The 24816-nt window shown below is 36.7% G+C and overlaps 1 protein-coding gene across 3 annotated transcripts in view; it reads right to left on the bottom strand.

The window, feature by feature from the left end:
* KHDRBS2 (KH RNA binding domain containing, signal transduction associated 2) overlaps positions 1-24816 on the bottom strand; it is a 551406-nt gene that overhangs the window by 33544 nt on the left and 493046 nt on the right. The window contains exons 9-10 of one of the 3 annotated variants that reach the window (XR_011429816.1): positions 10063-10234; positions 8087-8147 (exon numbers count right to left, since the gene is read on the bottom strand). Coding sequence is in view for 1 of the 3 variants with exons in the window: in XM_014734520.3 (XP_014590006.1) it covers positions 10137-10234 (98 nt within the window). In the remaining 2 variants the exon portion in view is untranslated. Of the gene's footprint in view, positions 1-5353; positions 8148-9426; positions 10235-24816 lie in introns of those variants that run through there. The other 2 variants (XR_002802329.2, XM_014734520.3) reach the window with 2 other exon arrangements.

The raw sequence follows: 24816 nt of genomic DNA on the forward strand, positions 1-24816 counted from the left end.
GAGGCGTATTTTTAATTTCTAAAGTTACTGCCTTATGTGATAAGTTGCACATGACGGTAATTTATGGGAACTTTTAGATCTCAGGACATTACATTCCTTGAAGTTTGCAAGGGGTGGTCCAGCTTCTCTTTCTCATATTGATGTTTCATCTTACCACTTCTAATGCATCTTTCTCAGCCTTCTGGCTACATTCCTTTTCTTTCTAAATCTATGTCTTTTCTTATTTTCATGGTCACTTTTGTTCTGGTGTCCTATTATTAAGTATAATAAAGTATAAAATACATTTCAATAATGTGTATTATTATTGTATCTATATAGGACATATATCTATATGTTGTACCTATATATGTATCTATATAGAGACAAGAGATAGTAAAGGAAAACTGCATTTTATTTTTGCAATCACATGGATTGGGACAAGTCAGTACAATAGAGCATGCCACTAGTAAACAAATAAGAGAAAGTAACCATGACTATTTTTCTAGAAATATATCTTTCTAGTTTATTTTTACTCTTTGATGTTTTTGTTATTTTGTTACTTAGTATATCCCAACCTCCATGAAGGCTAAGTTCTATACTTAGATACACACGGCTTCCATTTAATCAGTGGTCAGGTGGTCATATCAATAGAGCCAGGCACAACCTATACAGAATTTAGAATTATTATACAAGGCACTTTCTAGGTAATTCAGGGTGAAAAGATATTCTGAATATTTTGGCTTATGCGTGTAGAGGTGTTTAGAAATTTAGTATCAGTCTTTAAAGTTTGTACTACTGATCTTGGCAATATTCATAGTAAGAGAATTTCCTCAAATTTCTTTTTCCTAGCTTGAAGAATGAATTACATATTTACATTTTGGTTCCCTCTCAAACTTAGTTTACCACCAAACTTTGTCATCAGTCAGAGGGGATGGTAGTCTGCAGGGGTTAAGGATGAGGTCTCTGATTGTGACAGCCTGGGCTTAGAGTCCACCCCACTGCCCGATGTGACCTTGGGAAGGTTACTTCTCCTTTCTCAGACTCAGTTTTCTCATTTAGGAAGTGAGGATGCCCTAGAACTTTTATTGTAGGATTGCCAAGAAAATATATAAAGTAATTCATAAAAACACTTAATAGAGTCCGTCACATGGATTATGCATTCTATTACTGCACATGCATTTTCTGCACCTTCTTCTTCTTATTGAAACAGTTTTACCAAATTATTGTTAGTCTCACTTTCATCTTTAGTCCTATTTCAATGTGAACAATATATGTACAACATTATTATAAGGTTCTTGTGTATAAACATGTCTTATAATACCTGTTATGAAGATACCCAAGATGTTTGCTTATGAATATAATGACGAGCATTTCTGCAACTGTTTTCTAAAGCCTACATTAGCTGAATATTTTAGTAAAGAATATTTTAAAAATGTGTAGGCTGCAAAGTGGTTTGGATAATATGAATATTTTGTGGATTAAACTAGCTTTCATTTACACTTTTGATACACACCGTGAAGGTATCTTAAAATTTTTTGTCAAGGAAAAATAATTTGGGTGAGAATATTAACTAAATTTGGGGAGGATATACACACTCCTGTATGATGTTACTTTACACACCTCACAATTCTGTGAGTAGGTGTGATTATTATCCCCGTTTTACCTATAAGAAAACGGAAGCTTGAAAACTTCAAGTGGCTTTGCTCACACTCCAGAGCGCGTCCTGAGGGTTACAGTTTTACAGGGAAATGATCACACCGCGATTTAATCCTCCACACACAGATCACCCGGTGTAAGTGGGTATTAGCTCATTTTGTCACAAAGAAACAAAATTCACCTCATTTCCGAAAATTAAAATTGCATATGCGTGTACAGCAGAATCCCATTTCAAATGAATAAATAAGTAACAAGCAGCTGAGGAACGGAGGAAGGAAAGAGGGAAAGGAAGAGAAACAAAATCAGAAAGAACATCCTCTGAGGGGTCGGATTACAGACTTTGGGTTTTTACATTGCATATTTACATTATACATTGTCATTCTTTAAATCCTGAGCATGGATTACTTTTGTAATTAACAAAAAAGGAGACAGGCTATAAAAAAAGAATTCCTCCTCCCAAAATACCAATTCACTGACAATTCTGCCATATTTTAAGACAACCATTATTTGTGCCTGAATGATTTACTCACTAGAAATGAAATAAAGGTCTTTAAGAAGTTAAAAGATTACCAATGATAAAAGGCTTCCAGAGAAGTTTCTCTGATGGAAAGTGGTATTACTTGTTTTAAAGATTGCTGCCTTATAAGAAAGCACAAAGCAGCATATCTAATATTACTTCTAAATAATTATCTACTGGTCAATAAATTTATATTCTTAAACCACTAAAAGGAAAGTTGAAAGAAATAGTTTAAAAATTCAATGTTAATTCCATTAGGAAGATTGTCTTTATGCAAAATGTAACTATAATCTTCCCTGTTTGAAGACATTTAAAATTGGCTTTATTCTGCTCACAGATTTTATGCATTGATCTTAGTGAATTCCATAAGCTTAGTTATTTCTAATTTTAAGCTTTATACTTTGAGACTGGAGAACTTAGATTAATTGGAGACATTTTCTCACCTACTGCCGCCTCTTATACTTTATAGCTGAGAAATCACGATTTTGTAACGAGGAGGTTATATATAAATGTTAACAGTTATCATTTATTCATTTTAATTAAATGCAATTTTTCTCTTTTCATACTTTTTGGTTTACAATAGACATGTATTGGTTTCATAACTAACACAACAAGCGTTTCTTAACGCAGGGGCTCCGTCGAATAGATTGGACAGTGCTCGCTCCCCTACAGTCATCAGCTGCCTTTCTCTTTGTCTTCTGTTATCCCCTTGTGCAGTTGGGAAAATGACAGAAGACACTGTGAAAGGAGGGGCAAGACGGTATCAGACAAGCTGAAAAATGTCCTGGTGTCAGAAAAGGCAGCCTATGAGTTTAGAATATAGGAAACACAGTCCACCTGTGTTAGCGCAAAGAACGAGACAGAGGGGAGGGGACATTCTCCTAGTGATGGAAGTCACCCTGAGATGCATCAGGGTGACGGGAAATGTGCATCTAGTGGTGACATTTGCTTCCAGAGAGGGTCTAAGAAGAGGATCCAAGACTGTCCAAATTTCTCTTGAAAATAGGTCCTTCGCTATATCCCCCTGTGAAGTATGAAACACGGTGGAACAGAAACTTGAACAAAACTAGCATTCAGGAACTCATTACCAATTTTTAAGATGTCTTATTTTGCACTTTTTTGGTAAAGGAAGACAAGTTGGCTGTTGTTAAGGCATCCAGTGGTGTTTGAATCAGGCAGCTTCCTCTCAGTTCCTTTCACAATAAAATGTGGGTGACTGATATATATATATAAAACAGCATATCAAGTAGAGTGACCTTTTCCCTCTACTGTAAATAATCTTTTGAGTACCAATTAATAAATTCCATGTAAAGAGACTATGAAATTAAACTTTATGATGAATATGGAAGACTGGTGCCTGGCAGCCAACAAGAAGAGCTGTCTTACTGCTAACTCAGATGTTTTAATGGGCAACTAGAATATCCAGACAAATGTTACACATTACATTGGCAACAGGAAATACTTTGTTTTAAAATATTTAACATTGAGCGACACCCTCACATTGTGCTCTTAACACACAACTGCATGGCTTATACAAAGATATTTCTGGTTTGAAATTGACTCTCCTACTTTAAAGCAGAGTTCTGATTTATCGATGGAAGAATAAAAGCCTGAAATTGCTTTCATGCTTATTTAATCATGCGAGTGTTTTTTTTTAAAGTCAAATGGCATTTAGATTATAAATGAATTCATTTGTTCTACGAAAGGCTGTAGTCATGCTTTATGACAAATGTGGGATACCTTCATTTACATTTTTCAATGATGGAATCAGAACTTTTGAAAGAATGACAAATTTGAGGGAAGATCAAAGCAAAGATGCATGTCAAGTTAAAATATTTTACCAATCATATTTTTAGTCAATATTCGTCATATTGCTGCAGAACAGAAATTATGTTAAGGCTATCTGAGATTTTGGATTCTCTTTTCAATCAAATTCATGCAAAGTTGGTAATCACTATAGCATTTTGGAAAATGTGTAGATTATCAAACTTTGTTTTAAATACTGGCTTTGCTATGTATTAGCAGTGTGACATTAGTTAAAGCTCTGGACTTCAACTTCCTCTTCTGTAAAATGCAGTTCATTGTACTTCCTTTGCAAGCTTGTTATAAGGATTACAGATGTTTCATGTAGGTTTTTATGTGAAAACTATGGTACTTTGCCTGGCAGTATGTTCAGAAAACAGATGGCCCCACTGTTAGCATTGTTATTACTATTAATACTATACCCTCACACTAAACAGAAATCACGTAATCACTTTTGTAAATTACCCTACAGTTGGGCATTTTCAGTCATGTGCTACATAACGTTTTGTAGTGAAAACTGGAACCTTCCCATGAACCCCGCAATGGATGGGATTTTCAGTAACAGGAGGCTCCTTGATACAGAGACTCACTCTTGATATTTGGCGAACTCAGATTACTGATCACTGATCACTCTTCTCTGTTCCCTTAAAAAAAAAATCCTACAAACTGGTATTATTATGTTAACCAAGAGACATAGAGATAAAGAGAGAGAGAATGCTATATATTAAAAGGGTTACATTTTAAGGGGGCATTTGTGGTTTTCAAAAAACCAGTCTATATATTTTTAAGTGAAGAACTAAATGCCCAAGAATAATATTTTACCAATATACTTTAAAAAACTATTTCCTTTAGAAGAATTCATGAGAACCTTTAATATGTCATTCTGTGCCAAATTTATTTAAAAACTGTTAGTGCTTCAATTGTCATTAAGGGAAATAGCCTTAGTTCCATTAACATACTGAAAGTGAAAATTATCTAAGTATTACAAATAAGACCTTCAAGCATTATTTGGTTTCTTAAATGGCATCAAACTGATTCTGATTGAATCATACTTGAGTGTAGTAAAACTTTTTGTTGGACAAATGTTAGCAGGCACAAAGACTTTCTTACTTATTAATGTTATTACTACTATTTAAAATGCTTTGTTTAGTGCCCAAGCTAGCTACCTTCGGTGTTTTGGTGAGTTCTCCGCTGACATAGGCTCAGTAGTGTATCAAGAGTTACAATATTATCTGAACAAGTGTACGGAGCATGTGCACGGATGACTTCAAACTACACTTAGATGGAATGTACTGTAATTTAAAAATCCTAATTTGCCATTCAAGTTTATGTGACTTGCATGAGGTGGATGTCAGACATGACAATGTTTGTACAGACAATGCCGAAGTGGCAAGTTACCTCTTCTGCTATCTTTGGGAGCCAGAACTTTGAAATTTGTGAGAACAGACATTATGTCATGAGGGGATCCAAATGGGACCCAGCATCACTCTCTGAAACTGTCAAGAGAAGAAGGCATCTGTGACAGGGCAGATGTTCATTAGTTAGGACCACTCTCTGAACAGTTTTCATTCCATCAAACGTTTCTGCCAAGAGGTCGCTAACTTACGGAAATTCTCATTCCCTGTTGCCAGAGAAACCTACTGTATTCATTTCTGATGAAGAGTCAAGCAAGTTATGCAATAAGTGACTACAATGAGTATACGGTTATATTTTTCTATACCTCAGCTTGATTTCAGTCTCAAGTCCCCATTCTCCCAGGTGGAGAAAAATAATCTCAGTCAATTCAGATTAATTTTCATCAGGTGTTCCTCTATCAATTCGGGGATTTATTTTCCCCCTCTCTTTCCTGGGTGTTGGTGGCAGGGAGCAGATATCTTCTCACCTTTCCACGTTGTGTCCACTGATCCATCAGGATCCTGGTCAGTGTTGGTCCATGCCAATGCTACGGCACCATGCCCTGCCTTCCTGCAGAGGCGAATGTGTGTGGCTGTCTCTGCCACACCCGCTCCACACTTGCCAGGATGGAGAAACATTCTAAAGAAACATTGTTCTACAGGACTGCACATGGATCACACTGGTGGGGGGACTTGGTGAAGCTCGCTGCCTTCCCGGGTGCCGCTGAGACAAAGGTCCCCTCTGTGTTCCAAGCCTAGCTGAGGCTTCTGTTGGGTAACTGATAACGGTGCACAGACCCCATACTCAAGGCCACACTAACATCTTACACCACTATATCAGATATTGCTGCCTCTGGAGCTCTCTTCTTATGCTGGACAATCTTATCTTGTAGATGCACGGAGGCAGGTGGATGGGAGACTTTTATTAAGTAATTAATTTTTGAATGAGAGTCTTTTAAATATACTGTTAACACACACACTTTATGTCCAAAGTCCATCAGAGTCATGTTACTCAAAATGCAGGCTTTTGAAGCTCAAAATCCCCTTTCTCACAAATCATTGTTTTTGAGCTTTAAGAACTCTGACTTTTAAACACAAAAGTCAAGAAGGTTCTCGTCTCGTGTTCAGCACTGGGGTTTCGGCTGTGATAGCTCCGCCCTGAGTTAATGCAATCAAAGATCTCGTCTGAATGGTAAGAGATCCACAGGATTATAAAACAATAAAAACAGTAACAATAAAATAAGTACAATGGATCCAAAAATATTGATTAATATATCAAAATAGTAACAAACTGTGACCGCTTTCTCTTTCATTACAAGCTCAAGCTTATTGTTTGCAAAGGATCAAAGGAGAAAAATATGCAAGATATCTGGATTAGAGATTCTCCCTTTCCTTGCCTTATAAAAACTGTAACATTTTTAAGACTCAAATCAGATAAGGAATGTTACTGATAAATAAAATTTGAGAATTGCATTCTTTATAACTTTCAATCTTTGATTCTGCGGCTTAACAAAGGGACTTGATGAGTTGAAGCACATGTGGTATTAAATAACTATTTTAACAGTTTGAATTTTAGAAAAGCTATCTTGGATGAAGAGGCAGTTGGTAATTGTAAAAATGACTAAATGTGAGGTTTTCCCTGGTTGCTTGTGATGGTTTCCTTAGGAATAGCTCTCATTCTTTACTTCAAACCTACAGCGGCTTCATTTTATTGTTCCCATAAAATCTGAATGCTTTAACACAGTACTCAGGGCCAACTGGGAGCTGATGCGGCTCACCTCTCCAGGCTCTGCTTTCGCTCTGCACCTTTCTGAATCTGGCCCTCAGGACTCACTGACCTTCTCCTTTCTCTCAAACACTTCCTGAGTTGACGCAGCCTATTCCCCTCACCAGGCGGTGCTCCCTTCCTCCTCACGGACAGGCTACCCCCTGCATTCCAGTCCACCCGCAAAGGTCCCCCAGTCTCTGTCCTACCTCCAGTCATAAGGAAGCTCCAGGCTCTCTCAGACCTCTCCTGTGGCACTTCTCTAAAGGCCATATTTGTGTAGGAAAAAGAAAGCCAGATCCAAAAGGAGAAAACTTGGGTTTTTAGCCCTGTTTCAAACGTCGTGGCAAGGCCATTTCAATTCTAAGTGTCAGGTCAGTCTGTGGACTTCGTAACTGCCCTGGCGCTGTTTTCAGTCTGAGGTTTACTGGCTAAGGTTTTCAACTCCCTGTGTGCGAATGGCAGATGAGGAAAAAGTTAGGGATAAATATGGTGAGATCAATGGGGAGAATAATGGTAATGTTTATTTTATTTGACCAAATAAATGTTAATACATTATCTCATTGACAAAGGGTAGGCAAGGGGTTGGTTATGGGGTTCCCTTTCCCGTCCCTCCATCTCACCTGACAAATGTGATTTTCTTCTCTTGATCGCAGAGTAGAAGTTTTAATATTCTTTCTTTGTACAAGTAAGGAGAGGTAATATATCGTAGTTCATAGCAAAGAAAAGGGCTGAAGATTAACCACTAATTCACATTTCCTTTGACAAGCTTCTGAATAAGCTCAGAAAGCCTTGCCAGGTAAATAGCAAGTTAGATCACTTTATTTCAAAGAAGATAAAAATAACTCAGTTCTTTGACAACAATCTCAACCGTTTCAGTATTTCAACAGGGTCATTTGGTGTTTAGCTCACTGCCATAGCTTCTGGTTGGTAACGAGTATCTATTTCAGAGTAGATCAAAAATAAGCTTACCTCTATCTTTCTTGGCCCATCGCATCTGCCATTCAATTATGTGCTCTTTGCTTGTGTGTACCTGAAATAGTGAGAAAGAATAAAAAAAGAAAATTAAATATAACTCGACAGCATTTTGCGAAAGGCAAATATTTACAATTTTAATTAACGACAGACACATACTTCATAAAACTATTAGCATGCAACTCCAGCTGCAAGAACTGAACAGCAATGTGCCTAAGCTGGTTAGCAGCAAAAAAGTAAACCAATCACATCGACAAAAGCCACCAGAAACAAAAAAACTGTATTTACAAGATTAACAGTTTTGGCATTCATCCCTACCATCAAGTCTTTCACTTTCTTTTTTCCATCAAAATTTAGCTTACGTTTGATGTTAGCAAGAGTTGCATTACTATTATTGTTAATTTTAGTTCTGTTTATTACCTTGAGGGTTATATATTGTAAAATAATTTTGGTGCCTCTAGTTAATGTTAATTAGTTGTTTTAATAACCTATAGACCTATTTGTTATGTTTTTGTAGGTTTACTTTTTTAACTATCAGGAACTTAATAACGGAGAATATTTAACATTACTGTTGCAAAATTACAGAGTTACTGTTAGTGTTACCTGTTTAACGTTTAGTCATCCTTTGAGTCCTGCGACATATTTCCTTAATAATCATCAGCCATCAAGTCTGATAGTCTCAAAAGAAATATCAGCCCTCTAAACTGCCTTCAAGGGCGGTGATATTTAGCACTGAAAATTACAAATAAAGTTTTTGAGGTTGAATAGCAACAACTGGCCAGTGACACTGATGATTTGTTTGTCAAAACAAATTGTCATCAACTACGCAAATGAAGTCCACGCACTCCTTTGAGTGAAAACAATAAGGTGAATCTACGCGATGCTTACATGTTGGATGGGATATTTAATGTGCGGGGAAACTCAAAGGTTGAAGAACTAGGCATTTAGACAGTGGTAAGTGGTAATCTTACCTCTTTATACTCCATTACTCTTTCTCACGAGAGACATGCTAATGCAAACAAGTCAATCAGAATTTGTGTTTAGCAAGATAAAGCTTAGAGGATAGTTTAAAATCCATTTATTAGTCTAAATCCATTTTTTTCCATTAACATGTTATACATTAGTGTTTACTAACCATGATTCATGTAACAGTTTAGTTTGTTAACTTTTAAATTATTTAACAACCATAAGTTATTAATACATTTTTTAAGTATTACACAAATATCTTAAAACAGGCTTGGGTTCATTTTTGTAATTTTTAAATAGAAAACATTTTAGGCATCTCTTGAAGAAGAAATAAAGCAGGCATTTAAAGCTAGAAAACAAGTAATTCCAAATTTAGTTTTTACAAAAGTTTTCAGCTTTATTGACAAATTATGGCAAACATATTTGACAAATTGTGGTTTCCTATTTAGAGAAGCTTACACATGGAACTTTATGTGTGTTTTTTTTCTTTTTTAACAAATACAGGTTAAAACACTGAACAAATTCAGTTAGCTACATACATACAGTAGCTGCTTGTTTTCAACCCCATTAAAACAGCATTTAAAATTAAATTTACAAACTTAATATCGAACATCTTCATCTAACTAACAGATATTAAAAGACAGGTTAAAACATCTTATCTACAACTTTATTATCAGCTAGTTCAAAAATCATATTACAGTATTTTAGCAACCCTAAACAAAGTTTTTACTAGTTGATTGAGACTCAAAATCTGCTAACAGATTCATGCTCTTTCTCAAAGAAAAAAAAAGAAAAATAAAGATTACACACAACAATGAAAAACAACCATGAGAATATCATCCTACTGAGTGGTTTATAGACAACGCTTGCCAATGTCTTTGTTTTAGTCCGTTGTAAAATAATACTAGTGTCAATGTCACGCCAACAGTATAGGGGGAAATACAAGAAATATATGGGAGTAATCATGAGCAGTTACCCCTAGAATAGAAAAAAAAAAGGACTATTACTTGTCTCGTTGCTGTTTATGTGGAGACCACAGGCTATGAATTGTCTTTGAGGTGAGGTCACGGTGAGGAGACCTTCAATATCTACCATAGGGGTGCTCCCTGTATCCCCCTCTGGCTGACCTTGGCGGCGGTGCCTTCAGGCTGGAGCGGCTTGTGGCCCATTCTTCTGGTGCTATGAACAAGAGAAAGACGGTAACAATGATGTGGCTTCACAGTTATCAAAAACAGTCATTTAAGAAGCAATAGTCGACTGAGGAGAAGAGAATGAAAAATCTCAACTCTGACGGCTAACGCCGTACTACATTTCCACACAGTGAAATCATCCAAAAAAGTATATATTTCGAAATGCAGCCACTTGGGATTAAACTTGCAGGGCACTTTTCAAAGAAGAGCAAGTAAAGTCCTTGGACTTTACCCACATATATCATGTGTTAAATTTCTATGTGTTAAATTTCAAAATAGAAAGAGGAGTCTCAGTGTAAACCACTCCTCATTTGATCCCTTACACAGACCAGCGATTCTTAGCCCTTGATTAACTTGAGAATCTTAAAATGAAACAAAACAAAACCAAAAATGACTAATGCCTGTTCTCTGTCTCCCAAAGCAAATGCTTAGAACACTCCACAGGGTGGAGACCTAGGGTTTGGCATCTTCCCAATGCTCCCCTAGATGACTCTTATATGGTCTGGGCTTGAGATCCATTGTGCTAAATTGACCAAGACAAAGTTAGCGAGAGGTAAGCAGAATATGGAGTAGGGTAAATTTTAAGCAGCAAAATCAATAAAGAAAGGAAAATTCTCATATCAGTTTTTCCAAATAAACAACTTGGGAAACAGAGGTATTAGTACACTAGGTAAACTCCCCATTGACCTGTTAACCAGATTTCTAGTAACTTCAATGCTTTGGAACCTAGCCAAAAAACAAGAAACAAGCAACCAAGCTTCTGAGTATTGTGGAAAATAGCCTATGTAAAGTCTCTGTCCCCAGAAGAGGAATGCAGCCCTCCTTCAAAGGGCTGGACATTTAATATTGGGTTTATTGTGACTTCTTATGTGACTCCAGAAACCAGGTTTTCTGGATCTTTCAATCAGAACTCAGTTCTTCAGTAGAGAGCAGATTTCATGCATGGGGCTATGGTGGCAGGAAGTATGGACACAGGAAAAGAGAACAGTGACACTGACAGCTGATCTAGAAGGTAGTGGTAACAGACATAGCAGCTGGAGAATCACTGCTGACATACACCCCTGGATACTTCAAGTGCCCCTGAGAACATCTCAGCTCAGAAAGACTATGCAAAAACAATAAGAAAAATTTAAATTGCACTTACTATTCTATAAGGCAATGGGTAATGATGTATGATGTACAGAGTGATTGAAAGTTTATCAACATAGGAAAAAATAGCATTTATTTGGGTATATATTATGTTTCTGAGGCTATCCTTCATCAGGAGATCTTTATCACAAATGATCTCTGATGAAAATGAAGACCATCTCTTTCACTATTTAACGTATATGCCTATGTTTATTTTAATATGTGATAGGACATAAAATAGAAATAAGAACCTAAATAAATGAGACATGTTACCTTCGCTCAAAATACAGATCTACCTAGATCGGGGGTGGCAAACTATGGCTTGTGAGCCAAATTTGGCCAGCTGCCTGTTTTCGTAAATAACATTTTACTAGAACACAGTCATGATTATTTATTAATATGTTGTCTGTGGCTGCTGTCACTCCTCAAAGGCAGAGTTGAGTAACTGTGACAGAGGCCATACCATACCGCCTACAAAGCCTAAGATATTTACATGCTGGGCTTTCACAGAAAAGGTTTACAGACCCCTGTTCTAGATCCTATTGTCTCTTTTGATGGGAAATTTTGGATGTTGGTCCTTCTGCTGTGCTTTCTTGAGGACAGGAATTTATCCTCGAGCTGCCAGAATTTCTCAACATTGTTTGCTGAAGAATTCAGTGTATCTACTTGATTGGAATTAAATAAAACTTTCTTTGATGTAGTAGAAGGAAAAATGGATTCTGCTTGAGAGTGCCTTCTCAGGTTTACGTAATATGAATTTTACACTTTGTCTATGAATAATCAAGACTATGTTGGGGGCTGGCCCAGAGGCGTAGCAGTTTAGTTCGTGCACTCTGCTTCGGCGGCCTGGGGTTCACCGGTTTGGATTCTGAATGCGGACCTACGCACTACTTACTAAGCCATGCTGAGGCAGGTGTCCCACATACAAGGTAGAGGAAGACTGGTGCAGATGCTAGCTCAGGTCAATCTTCCTCAGCAAAAAGAGGAGGATTGGCGGCAGATGTTAACTCAGGGCTAATCTTCCTCCACAAAAACAAACCAAGGAATGTGTTAATGTTCTTGTCCTCTGGTGGTAAAATCTACCCCACTTTATTATTGTTTTTAACAAAGGGAAGGTACCCTTTTGTTTTAGAGCGTTAGACATCCCTGAGTTGCAGGCTATTGCGTTTAGAGGTTGAGATAACTGAGATAATGTAAGTTTTGAGTTTTCCCAGGGAATGGAAGTCTTGGATCTTTTCTCAGATGTTGGATGTTTCCGGGAGGTTCTGTAAAATAGTGAAACAACCACACGCAGAGTGACAGCAATGCCTGCCACATTTAGCCCCAGATTTGTCAGAACTTTTAAACTGGCTAACCTTGGGGACTTGGTACAGAGCACATATGTGTTTAACAAGAACTTGTTGACTTGGTTTTACTTGACTTTAAAGCTCAGGGCAGCTAGTTCATGGATGAAAACCTTTCATTTCCCAACTGCTGGCAAACATTAAAATGGGGAGTATCATCCTTCACTGCTGTATCCCCATGTCTGGGAAACTACATTGCCTAGAGGGGCTGGATGCCACGAATGATTCCACAAGTGAAAGGATGAATGAACGAAAAAATGTATGAACTATGAGGCAGAAAGAGCTTCCAATGACAACCTTAAAAACAGTAACAATTGAGCCGAAGAAACTTGACATTAAGGCAAAACTCTATAACTAGAGATCTTATATATTTGCTATAGAATTAAAGTCAGACTTCTTACTCAAGAGAGTTAGTTAGCGAAACATCAAAAGTATTTCACTACTGGATTCATTGGAACAATCATACTGGAATCCCATTACAAAAATGTGGAAAAACATTATGTTTCATTGCATAAAAATGTGCTCTTTTATAATTCTCTGTGTGTATGTGAATTAATACTATGTTTTTCGTCCTTGCTGAAGGCTAGGAAAATGAGAAATAGTGTTAGTCTACAATAATTATAACCAAAAAGGCAGCCAAAATGAATTCCTACCCAGGGGAAAGTGAGTTTTAGGCTTTCTAAGACTCCTTACCATTAACAGAGGAAATCAAAGATTTATCTCACTTAGTTCATGTTTTCAGTAATAAAAATAAATCAAAATCAGGAAAAGTATTATTTCTATTTGTGCCAAATTTCCTTGGTCTATATTTTTCCTAATATTAGAATGTTACATATAGCCACATGTCTACAATCACCATATGATGATACAAGCCAGCTTCTCTTAGTAAAGTCATTTTCTTGATGGGCTGGACAGCACTGACAATGACTGTTTTCCTTTGTCAGCATATAGTGTGTCACTGAGCCTTCTATGGTCAGCCAATCCCCTCATTGCTCACCAGAAGCTCTTGAATTTCTTCATCGTAAGTATCAGAGATAGAAGTGATTCTTAGGGATCCAAAGGGATTCTAACTTGAGTCCACAATGGAAACTTGCACATGGAAAAGACCCAAACATATGAATATAAATCATTATAAGGTCCACATGATGGGAATTCTCTAAAATTTGAAGTCATAAATGCCCAGGAATGGATTTCAAATTTATCTGTCTTCCTAGGGTTCTACTATTCAGCAGACAAGGTGGATTTAAAATATTTTGGTTCTTCATACAAATTTTGGAGTCCTGACCAATTGTTTCCACTCCCAAGATGTGGTCTAGGATGTCATTTAAAAAATCATTGCAGACAATGAAATTTAGAGATAATCTTTCTTTGTTCCTTTGGAAACATGAAAAAAAGGAAGTAAGATGCTCTCAATATCAGGATCATTGTCACATGAAGAGCACTAGCTAGACTATGAATGAGCAAATAAATAACAAATTATTCCTCAGAGAAGGTGCAAAATAACTGTCTGCCAAGTTGAAATAACCAGAATGGCTTACAGAATTGGGAATCTGGAAATAGCAAATGAGGATATGAGAAACAGAGCTTAAGCGACTTGATCAAATTCTCACAATTTCTAGGCTTCCCAACGCAGATTTTAATGTACCATATAGTATATGCAATAAGAGGGAAAGGGGGCAAATAAAGCATTCACTAAAGACATTTTTCTTTACTGAAGATCTCTTATGTGCTAGTCATTGTACTAAGCCCTACATATGAGGATAGTTTAAGGAGTCTCAAGGAGATCATAGGACAAAACTAACATGAAATTTCATGGATTACAACACAGTTATAATTGATATTTGAAGAAAATGCTGGAGAAAGCCTGCAAGAGGGAGCTACTAACCCTGATCATTCAACTGAACTTGGACTGAGCTCTAACATTTAATCATCTTAAAAGAACTAATTTTCTGAGCAAAAATAACTGTCACGTAACTAAGAATTCAGGTACTATTTAACCTATTTAAGAGAACTCACATTCTTTAAGGACTTTCCTATATTAATTATTTTGTCTCAACTGGCCTCATTTCTTAAACTGGAAGCTAAGATCTCTGAGAAGAGAGACCTTGGCAGACCGTGGCAGACACGTAGTCAGAACACCATAAATATTTGTAAGCTATGTATAAATAAATGACGCTACTAATTAAAAAAAGAATTTTAAGGGCTGGCCTGGTGGAATAGTGGTTAAGTTTGGTACACTCTGCTTTGGTGGCCTGAGTTTGTGGGTTCACCTCCTGGGTATGGACCTACACCACTCATCAAGCCATGCTGTGGTGGCATCCCATGTACAAAATAGAGGAAGATTGGCATAGATGTTAGCTCAGGGCCAATCTTCCTCAGCCCCCCCAAAAAAGAATTTTAAAATCAATTATGCAAATGAATAAAAACAGGACTCATTCTGAAACACATTGTTAGCAATTAGGTTATAGTGTTGCATATACTTGAAATACATCAATATTTCTTTTAAAAATTATTCTATGTCTGGTTTTTCAACTCAGGCTGATTTTTTTACCCCGTTGAGTCAAGTTTTACAGAATTCCATAGAGTGTAGCTCCATTACACGCTAATAAGCATCATTGTGGAATATTTTACTTTGATCAAGGGGTGTAAATTAGCCAGGTAACTCTTCTTGTGCATTAAATGTTACCCTAATGACTTCAAAAGCTTCTGCATCTCAAATACTCTGGTCTCAGCGGAATCAGGCCTATTAAGTCGTGTGCATTTCTCACTGTGCTCTCAGTCCTGCCCGGGGGACCAGGTACTTTGGGGAGCATTCAGAGTGGGAAAGAAAAATCTGGATGATTTTTAAAGTTACAAAACTGTGTTCTCTGATTGTTCCAGAGATACCATGAGCATGGAGGCTCTTGGGGGGAAAAGGTGAAGTGTGGGAACAAAGCACAAATTTAGGAAAAGTCAGCATTATTTAAGTACCTGGAAAGTAAACTTGTAATGCTTATCTTTCTGGAAATAGGTTTAAAATACTACCTTCGGAGTAGATTAATTTTAGAGATCAGTTTGGAAAGGATATAGGATATCACGGAGATTACTGAGGGCGCAGCTCTTAGGTTCACACTTTGCTGAACCTACATGGCTAGTTGTTTACATTTCTGAAATCTGAAAAAGAATCTAAAAAAAAAAATTTCTTTTTTTAAATACACTACAACAAAAACACATACACTGTAAACCAATATGGGAGAGCTACAACTGAAGTAGGAAACCTAAACTAATCTCTATTATTACAAGCCACTACTGTCTTTGGTTTGTCAATTATATAAGAGCATTACATCAAGGTGGATTCAAATTCACCCTGGCTCTGAGCGACTCAGTTTGTTGGTTCACTTAATTTCTGATCTTTCAGAGGAATATCCTTGTATGTAAAAGCACCTTTCAAATATATACTTATATGTTGTTTTATGGCTGTTTATTCCCAAAGATAATTTGTTTTGTTGTTGTTGTTGCAACTCACTATAATAATAACATCCTGTTTCTTTATTTAATTTTTAAGGGTCAAGCACCATGCTAGGCATTTTATGTATATAATTTTCACAGTTTTCCTGCACAATAGGTGCTAATGTTGCCATCTTTTAAAAGGTGAGAAAACTATAGCTCAGAAAGTTTAGTTGTTAGGAAGGCTTAGAATTTTTATCTATAACTGTTTCAGCATCTTTCCACCACCCCTTTCATCTGAAAGAAGTTCTAGCTCCCACTTCTTTTTCTTTCCTTTCTTGTCTAGAAAATCAGACTTAATTTATTTTACTTCCCTCAGGTTATAAAATAATTGGTGATTCCAACAACAAACAAATTAAAAAATTAATTAGCCAAATGAGTGAGATTACAGCTTTAATTTTGTTAACAAGAATGTGGGCTCCTTGAACTGAATATGTTAATGTGCAAATCTAGGTGTTCATTCAGCCAAAGTGGGAGGCAGGGTTATTGGCTCTGCTCTGAGCATTTAAAAACATTAATGGAATTTTGGGACCGAATGGCTCAACCACCTCATCCACACACTTTGTATTGCCACTGTTTGTAACTGCAGAGTTTATTGTTTTAAGATGCAGAGGGTAGAATGGAGTAACACTGAAGGAGAAATATGGATGACCAGCCTTTGTTTTCACAGATGAGCATAGTGAGTTATGTTCCAAGAAGAATTAACTTTCAGTTCGCCATCAGTTATGCTGTCAGGAAATTCAGGCAGCTTCTGGAAACCATTGACAGCTTTTCTCACTGTTCCCAATTTTTAATTAGCTATTTCCTGTTAGAGAAAAGTAACACAGGATAATCCAGGGCTGGCCTTTCTAAGCACTCAATTCTCAACTCTAGAATCTCAGGATGCACATGGCAGGCACTCGGTAATTATTTATTGAATAAATTAATTATATTTAAATATTTTGCATCTTCCTTTTCTACTCATAAAAGAAGCCACAGGCTTCCCTCAGATGGATCCGTCCACTTTGAGTGGAGTCCCAGGAGTCTTGCAGACAGGCCTGCGAGTGAATTCTGGTTCTGCCTCTTTCTTGTTGAAAGACCCCTTCGGCAAGTCTCTTCATCTACATACTGATGACACATTTTAATTGTCACAAACCATTCTGAGCTTCTGACATGCATATCTAACTGCCGTGGGACATCTCCTCAGACATTTCAAAGTCAACTTTTCCAAAACTAAATTCATCTTTTTCTCCATACTACTTAACACTCTTCCCAAGTTTCCTACTTCGGTGAATGACACTAGTACATACAACCTAATTACCCACCAAAACCCTTGGCCTCTTCATGATCTCCTCTCAACTTTACCCAATGGATCCATGCTATCACCAAGCTTTGTCTTTTCTTCTTTTACATGTATTTAACCTATCCATTTCTTTCCATCTCCACTAATCCTATTCCACTGCAGGCTATTATCATATTGGTTGAGAATACTCATTTCTCAGTTCCCGAGTTATCTTTTGTATCTTTCCATGATTTTAAATAAATATATATCCATGTTATAATGCAGGTATGTTATATTATACATATGTATGTGTGTATATATTTGTATTTCCTACTGAGTGCGTGTGTGTGTGTGTGTCTGTGTATTCACGGTCTACTTCTCTCCACCCTCTGGCCAGAGGGATTCTTCCAAATACCACTGATGGGGCCTGTTCTATTGCTCTTTAGCACACTCAAGATCAACCTCCTGAGTCAATCAAAAGCCTGCAGAATTCAGCCATAGACCTTTTTTAAAATATACATAAGGACGTTATGAGAAATAATGGAAGAAAGAATAAGAATAGTGATATAATATTTTATAATTCTCCTCTCAAAGAATTCCACTAACGTCTTGAATTCAGTGAAGAAGGTGGGTTCGGTGGCACAGCATCTGTAGACGAAGAGACTGAATTTGTAGTTATTTCAATGGCTTACTCACCTACATCCCTCATTTCTAGACTTGAGAACAGAAATGACCCAGAGTGTATTCTCAGACCAACACTAAGCCATGGGAGTCAGAAAACTTCAGGCTTTAAGCTCAGCAAAATGTCTACCCTGCTGTTTGACCAGCTCTAACTCTCCGTGTTTTGCCCCAACGTGCCTCTGCCTGCTTTCCCAAGTTGGTGCTTTCATCTCATCACCTGTGTAACAAAAACTTTAGCTAGTTTTTGTCCCTGGTTACTGTGAGGTAACCTCTAAACCCTGGGGTTTCTTGGAGTGTTGAAGCGTCTTTGTTGTTCATGAGGGGCCCCTCTAACCATACCTGAGAGTTTATGCTAATGAGATGACTCAGAACGAGGCCAGAAAGATCAACCAGGAGATTAGAGGGTTTGGGTTTGACCACTGATATCAGCCCAACCTGGGGAGGGGAGGAGGCTGGAGATTGGGACGATTCAATCCATCATGCCTACATGATGAAACCATAATACAAACTCTGGATACTGAGTTTGCATGAGCTTCCCTGGTTGTTAATACTTTTCGTGTTGTTACACATCATGTGTCCGGAGGATAACACGGCCCTGAAGATTTCAAAGGCTTTACATTTGGGACTCTCCCAGACCTTGCCGTACGTGCTTCTCCCTTTGCCCGGTTCTGATGTCTATCCTTTTGCTATAATAAAACTGTAATGTTAGTATAGCACTTTCCTTAGTTCTGTGAGTCATTCTGGCAAATTATCAAACCTGAGGGGTTAATTTGCAGCCAGCTGGTCAGGTAAGGGTGGCCTGGGGGTCTCCCAAACTTGTAACTGGTGTGTGAAGGGAGGGCAGTTTTGTGGGGACTGGTGCCCTTAACTTGTGAAATTTGGCCTGACTCTGGGCACCCACTCCAGTCTCTTTGTTGGCTCTCCCTAGTCTTCTCAGCAGCTTGAATCTTAGCTCTTTACCCATGACTGGCCCTCTCTCTGCTGGAACTTCCAAATGCCAAAAGGCTCCTGGGCTATCTGTCTATTGCCTGCTGCTATACTCCCTTGAGCATGAGGGACCTTCTCCTGAGATCTTCTGGACAATGCCAGGCTCCAGATGGACTGACCTAACTACTCTAGTTTTTTTTTGTTTTTTCTGGCACATCTTGTTGCCAACTGAACTAAAGCTTTGACAAGGTACCAATATGGCTAAGTAATTTTTTCAATACAAAAAGTCATCGATTATAAGTCATCAATAATTATAATTACATTTTCAACTTGCATAGTTTTTCAGCAATCCGTATATATCAGTTCCCACTGAGTCATTCAGTAAATTATGACATATTTGATAAATGAAGTGTAGCATATTTATTTCAGAACAATTTATCTTAGTCTATTTTTTTTAATCCATGTGCTCTTTTAATAAACATAAAAATCTCCCCAACCTCCGTAAATTCTGTAAAGATCCCCTAAGGTGCATGTCTCCTTGGATATATATTTTCTTAGCTGGTGTAGTTCCACGTGGGGAAGAAAATGTTTTCCCAGCTTTGTATTTTATTTTCTGTACTTTGCGTGTTAAAACAGTTAATTTTTTCTACATTCTAAATATAAATCTATATCATATTGAATATACTTTTTTGTACATGATGGGTTCACCCCAAGATTCTGACAATAACTTGCTCAACTCTCCCCTCCCCCTCAGTTAAAATGATTGCATCATCAACTCAGCAGAAAAGAAAGCGATAAAAAACCTCTCCTATGGCTCATTTTTATTGTCTCAACAAAAGAGTTGTTAGATGCACATGGACTCTAATTTTTTGTGGGCTCCATATCTATTGGGTAAAGTTTAGACAAAGTCAAGTTTGAGATTTAACTATTCAACACACAATTGTTCAAAAAGGGACTAAATTCTATTTTCCATTACTTAAACTTACAATTTTTCTCTGAAGTGAATTTAAAATGCCAGGTTCTGTAACACAATGTTTGCTTATAAAATACGCAGTGTTATCAAAGTGGCCTGAACACAAATTGTGTGTTATCTTCAAGAATGCAAATGCCTGGCATGGTTTGACCATTCATACTAAGATCATAGGAGACTTTTCATCGTGCTCCCATGTATGTATCTATCTAAAACTTATTCTCAACTTTAGCTTCCAGTGGGACCACTAGGAAGCTTTTAAACTGATGCCCAGTTCTCATCTCCAAAGACTGTGATAGAGGTAATCCGGGTGGTAACTGGACATTGGTAGTTTTTCAAAATTCACCAGGTGATTCTAAACTGCGTAATTAAGGTCAAGAATCTCTGATCTAAAATATTGAAAAGCAGGTTTCAGTTTGGCCTAAAGCTGTTGAATCCAGGGGTGCATAATTCAAAACAAAATTGAAATTGTGACTACATCTAATTTAAAATTAACAACGCAAGTGATGAAGTAGTGAGCCACTCCTCTTTTTGCATGTTTTTTGCCCCAGGGAACACAATCTGTGTTTACTATCAAGACTAGTTGGATTAGATATCCATGTCATTGCAACATCTGAAATAGTAAGGAACAGAATATCAGGGACTTCTTAAGGTGATTTCACAATTGAATTTTAAAATACTTTAGAAGCACAATTTCATTAGCCTTTCTCTCAGTTAAAAATAAAGTTTAAGAATCTACATTAAAAGTTAAATCGAATAAATCAGCGATATTTTCTCAATAGCCTATCACATAACAACTTCAATATTAATAAATCCTAGGAAAAATAAAATTTGTACATTAGTTTTTTAAATTACTGACAAATTCTTGCCCATGCTAGGAAAACTCATCTTCATTTGTAAAACCAATTTCCTCAAATTTATACTTCTATTTACTATTAAAGATGGACAGTCTTTGTTCTTGAATCACATGGCTGGCACGATTGCTGTTAGCTTCATTTTCCTTTGCTATTTTCAAAGATTAATCAATGCAGGGCTTATTTTCCACTGGGATGATAATCATTCCAGCTCCTCAACACAAAATGAATATGTTTGTGTTCTGCAATAGACTTGAAGTGAGGCACTCAAATACCCTAGAATATGGCACAAAAATTCTTTTTGCTTTCATTCATTTCGAGACTGTATATTAATATTATTCTCCTTGCTTCCACACAGCTGTCATCTAAAATGCCAGTAAAGAATGGGTGCATAATTAGCTCTTCAGTTCGTACAGTAAATACATTTTAATAAACAGCTCTTTTCTCCAAGAAGAGGATATTGCTGTCCATTCTCAGCTGTCAGTCTGAGAGAGAATTTGGGGGTGTTTCTTATATGAAGCACTGCTCAGCCAAGCTGATCTATGCACTGTATTTAAAACGCACCCCTATTGAATTCTGAGCTACTCAGACTTATCCAAAACCATTATAATAATGACTCTGATAAGGTAGGAAGTATTTTTAAAATGCAGAAACTGATTTAGAATTCCTGTAAGTCAAATATTCATGTGCCAAAAATAAATTCAAGATATCAGTCATTTAATATGTAAATATTAATTTGATAATAATTAATTTAACACCAATTAAATAATAAATATTAATGCATTAAATATTAAATAATGTAATAAATAATATAATTATATTTATTTTAGTACCACTATTTATTTAAAAGATTTAATATTTAAAATTTTATATTTACATTGCTGCAAGAAAAATAGTTTAATATTTAATATTAAATTTTCTGCAAATATCTTGAATAATTTAATTGCTACAAAGCCCAAAGGATACATGATTTTCTCTGAAGTCAACAGGAATTATGGGTCCAAAAGAGACAAACACAATTTCAATCAGGTGATACACAAAACACAATGTATGAAGATTCAGCATGAAGGGTAACACTGAATGGTTGGCTATTTCCTTCTAGTGATTTATTTAAACCATGACTGAAAGAAGCCTGAATGACAGTTTCCATCTTGAGTCTTTTGAATGTAGGACCTAACTGTTCTGCAGAGCATTCCTTCTTCCCCTCCCAGTGCCTCTGTTTACCCCACGATTCTTTCTGCCCACCTGAGCAGGAGAGGAGGGGTCCACAGCAACGGACTGTGAGTCTCCTCACAGACTGTCCAAGTCTGGGCATTGCCAAATAACTGAGAATTGGGATTATTTATTTTATAAAAATACAGACATTCCATTGAAATTGAGTATGTGTACCCATGATCCAACCAAAATGTACCAGAGAGGAATTACTAATTCAGAATGGAAGTAAACGAGTAAGTGGAGATGCAAGATTTACATTTTGGAAGAAATGTTACTGATTTAAAAGCTGGTGCACAGTTCATTAAAGATAAGCTATAAATGGATACTAGTTGATACACTAGTTAATATGTGAGTAGGGAAAATTAATGAAAAACATCAATCTACTTTTGACATGAGTGGGTCCTCAAATAACTGCTCCACAGGCATATTTAAATTTTATCATCTGCCCATTTGGATATGATAGTATGAGCAACCTATCAGCAAGAAGCCTGTGCTTAAAGCTCCTTCTACTTCATAACCTAATACCAAATCGGAGCGCAGATAATGCATATGAATTTAGTTAGGGTTCAAGGTTATGAGGCTGAACTCTCACTATATCTTGTCATTTGACTTGGTCCTTTTTCTATTGCCTATATAGGATATAAGGGCCTGAGAATTTTCAAAATTTAAGTCTCATGACCATATGGATTGAAATGCAAGTATTTTCTTTATTTTCTGGTTATACAAAAGGAGTATCCTGTTTCAGCAGAATATATTAATGGTTAATTCTGATAGCACATGTGAAAATAGATTAAATTCTGCATTTTGTCAAGGTATAATCCTAATGATTAATAATTGAAAAAAAAAACCCCTTTATTTTATGATAGGAAAATCTTAAAGGAATTTTCATAAAGCAGTCTATGTTGTGTTCTCTGTTTAAATAAAATGTGTATCATGATGGATTAAGAACTTGGTAAAATATATAATAAAAAGTAAAGAATGAATAAACATGGTAGTGTAATTCAGAGTGATTTAAATTTCCTTCTTTTTTTAACCTAATTTTTCCATACTATATGTGTATTATTTTTAGAGTAAGAAAAGAAATGACTTATTTTTTAGGTTAATCAGAGCTATGCATATGCTTAGATTTCTAAACATCTGTCACAAAAAAGAATTCTTAAAAAAGAAATGTATTTCACGTGTGCATCATTTAAAACAGAGGTGCTTTTGTTCAGTAGTTCTCTGGCCCCCATACTGTGGCCCAATGTGTACTACAGATGGGCCACGGTGAGCCCAGAGGATTATGGGGCAGTGGGAAGGGGCCTGAGCTGCTGGAATCCTGGCTTGTGAGCAGGCTCCTTCCTCATCTCCACTCTGCCACACATGTCGTTTTCTATGAGAGCTGCACCATGGCAAAAGGTTGCAACTCATTAGATTTCTTTGCCTCAGCTCCTGGAATATCATCTCCTGACCCCAAGGAAATAAGTAAATAAATTCTATCCTGAATAATTTTCCTTCTGACATGAAAATCAAGAAGCACTTCCCAAATTAGAATGCATAGAGATCTGACATAGCCACACTTCCAAACAAAGAGTAAAAACGCCTTGAATGTGAAGTGTATTCTTGAACCAATGCTTGCTAAATAATGTCAGAAAATGGCAACAGATCCTAGTGGCCAAAGAAAAAATCATGGCCTAAAGCACAGTCTTTGTTTAGGCATATATGCGTCTAATCTTTCAACATTAAGAATATGGCCAATTTGGCTGAAATTTTAGTTGATAAAATAGGTAAAGAAAAGTTATTAAGTAAAACTTCCAGCCTAATACCTTTCTTACTGTGTCCAGTCAAACCTCTTTCTGCATTTCCCTCATTTTTTACTAGGAAGAATTTATCAACTGCTTTCTGTGTGCAGAGAATTGCTTGTTGGTAAATCATAATTTGACCCAGAATGAAATCTAGTGCTTATGGGCAGGTGTAGCTTCCAAAGTAAACAGGTTGTTTCTCTCTAGATTTTGCTGCAGGAGAAGAACCAACCAACCAAGAAAGAACAATGCAAGTCCCACAGGTTAGAGAGGCGAGCCTGGCTCTCCTGACCACGGCTCCTGAATCTCCCCTGGAAAGTCTGAGAAACAATAGCTTGTATTCACACACTTCTCCCTATTGCCTTACGAGGTATTAACATTTTAAAATGTAAAGAATTCAGATATAGAAATCTCATCTTTTATTACCAACTACCCAGTCAAACACTATCAAATTCATCCTCGCCATTGATTTCAGTGCATGTAATTCTGTAAAGTAAAGCTCACAGGTGTGATTTCTCTCAAATTGATGTGGCAAGTGTAAAAGGTAATGATTATATGTTGCAAATACAAATTCAATTTTTTAAAAAAGGATTTATAAATAATAATATGTCTTCTCACTACAATGTAAGCTTCAAGAGATTGTTCACTGCAATATCTCCAGGACTGAGAACAATGGCTTACATGTGCTAGCCATTAAATAAATATCTGTTACATGAGTAATATTCTCTGACCTTCCATAAAACTATTGCATTGCATGGTTTATAACCTGGCACAATTTGTTTATATGTAGCTATAAGTTTCTCAGCAGTAGACAGTAGAAACCAGGAAGGGACAATGTCTATCTTGTACACCATCATTTTCTAAGAGCCTGGCACCACTTACATGCACTAAACTAAAGTTGAACTCAACTAAAGTGCATTCAACT

This window comes from Equus caballus, chromosome 20 (genome assembly GCF_041296265.1).
Source record: "Equus caballus isolate H_3958 breed thoroughbred chromosome 20, TB-T2T, whole genome shotgun sequence".
NCBI lineage: Eukaryota > Metazoa > Chordata > Mammalia > Perissodactyla > Equidae > Equus > Equus caballus.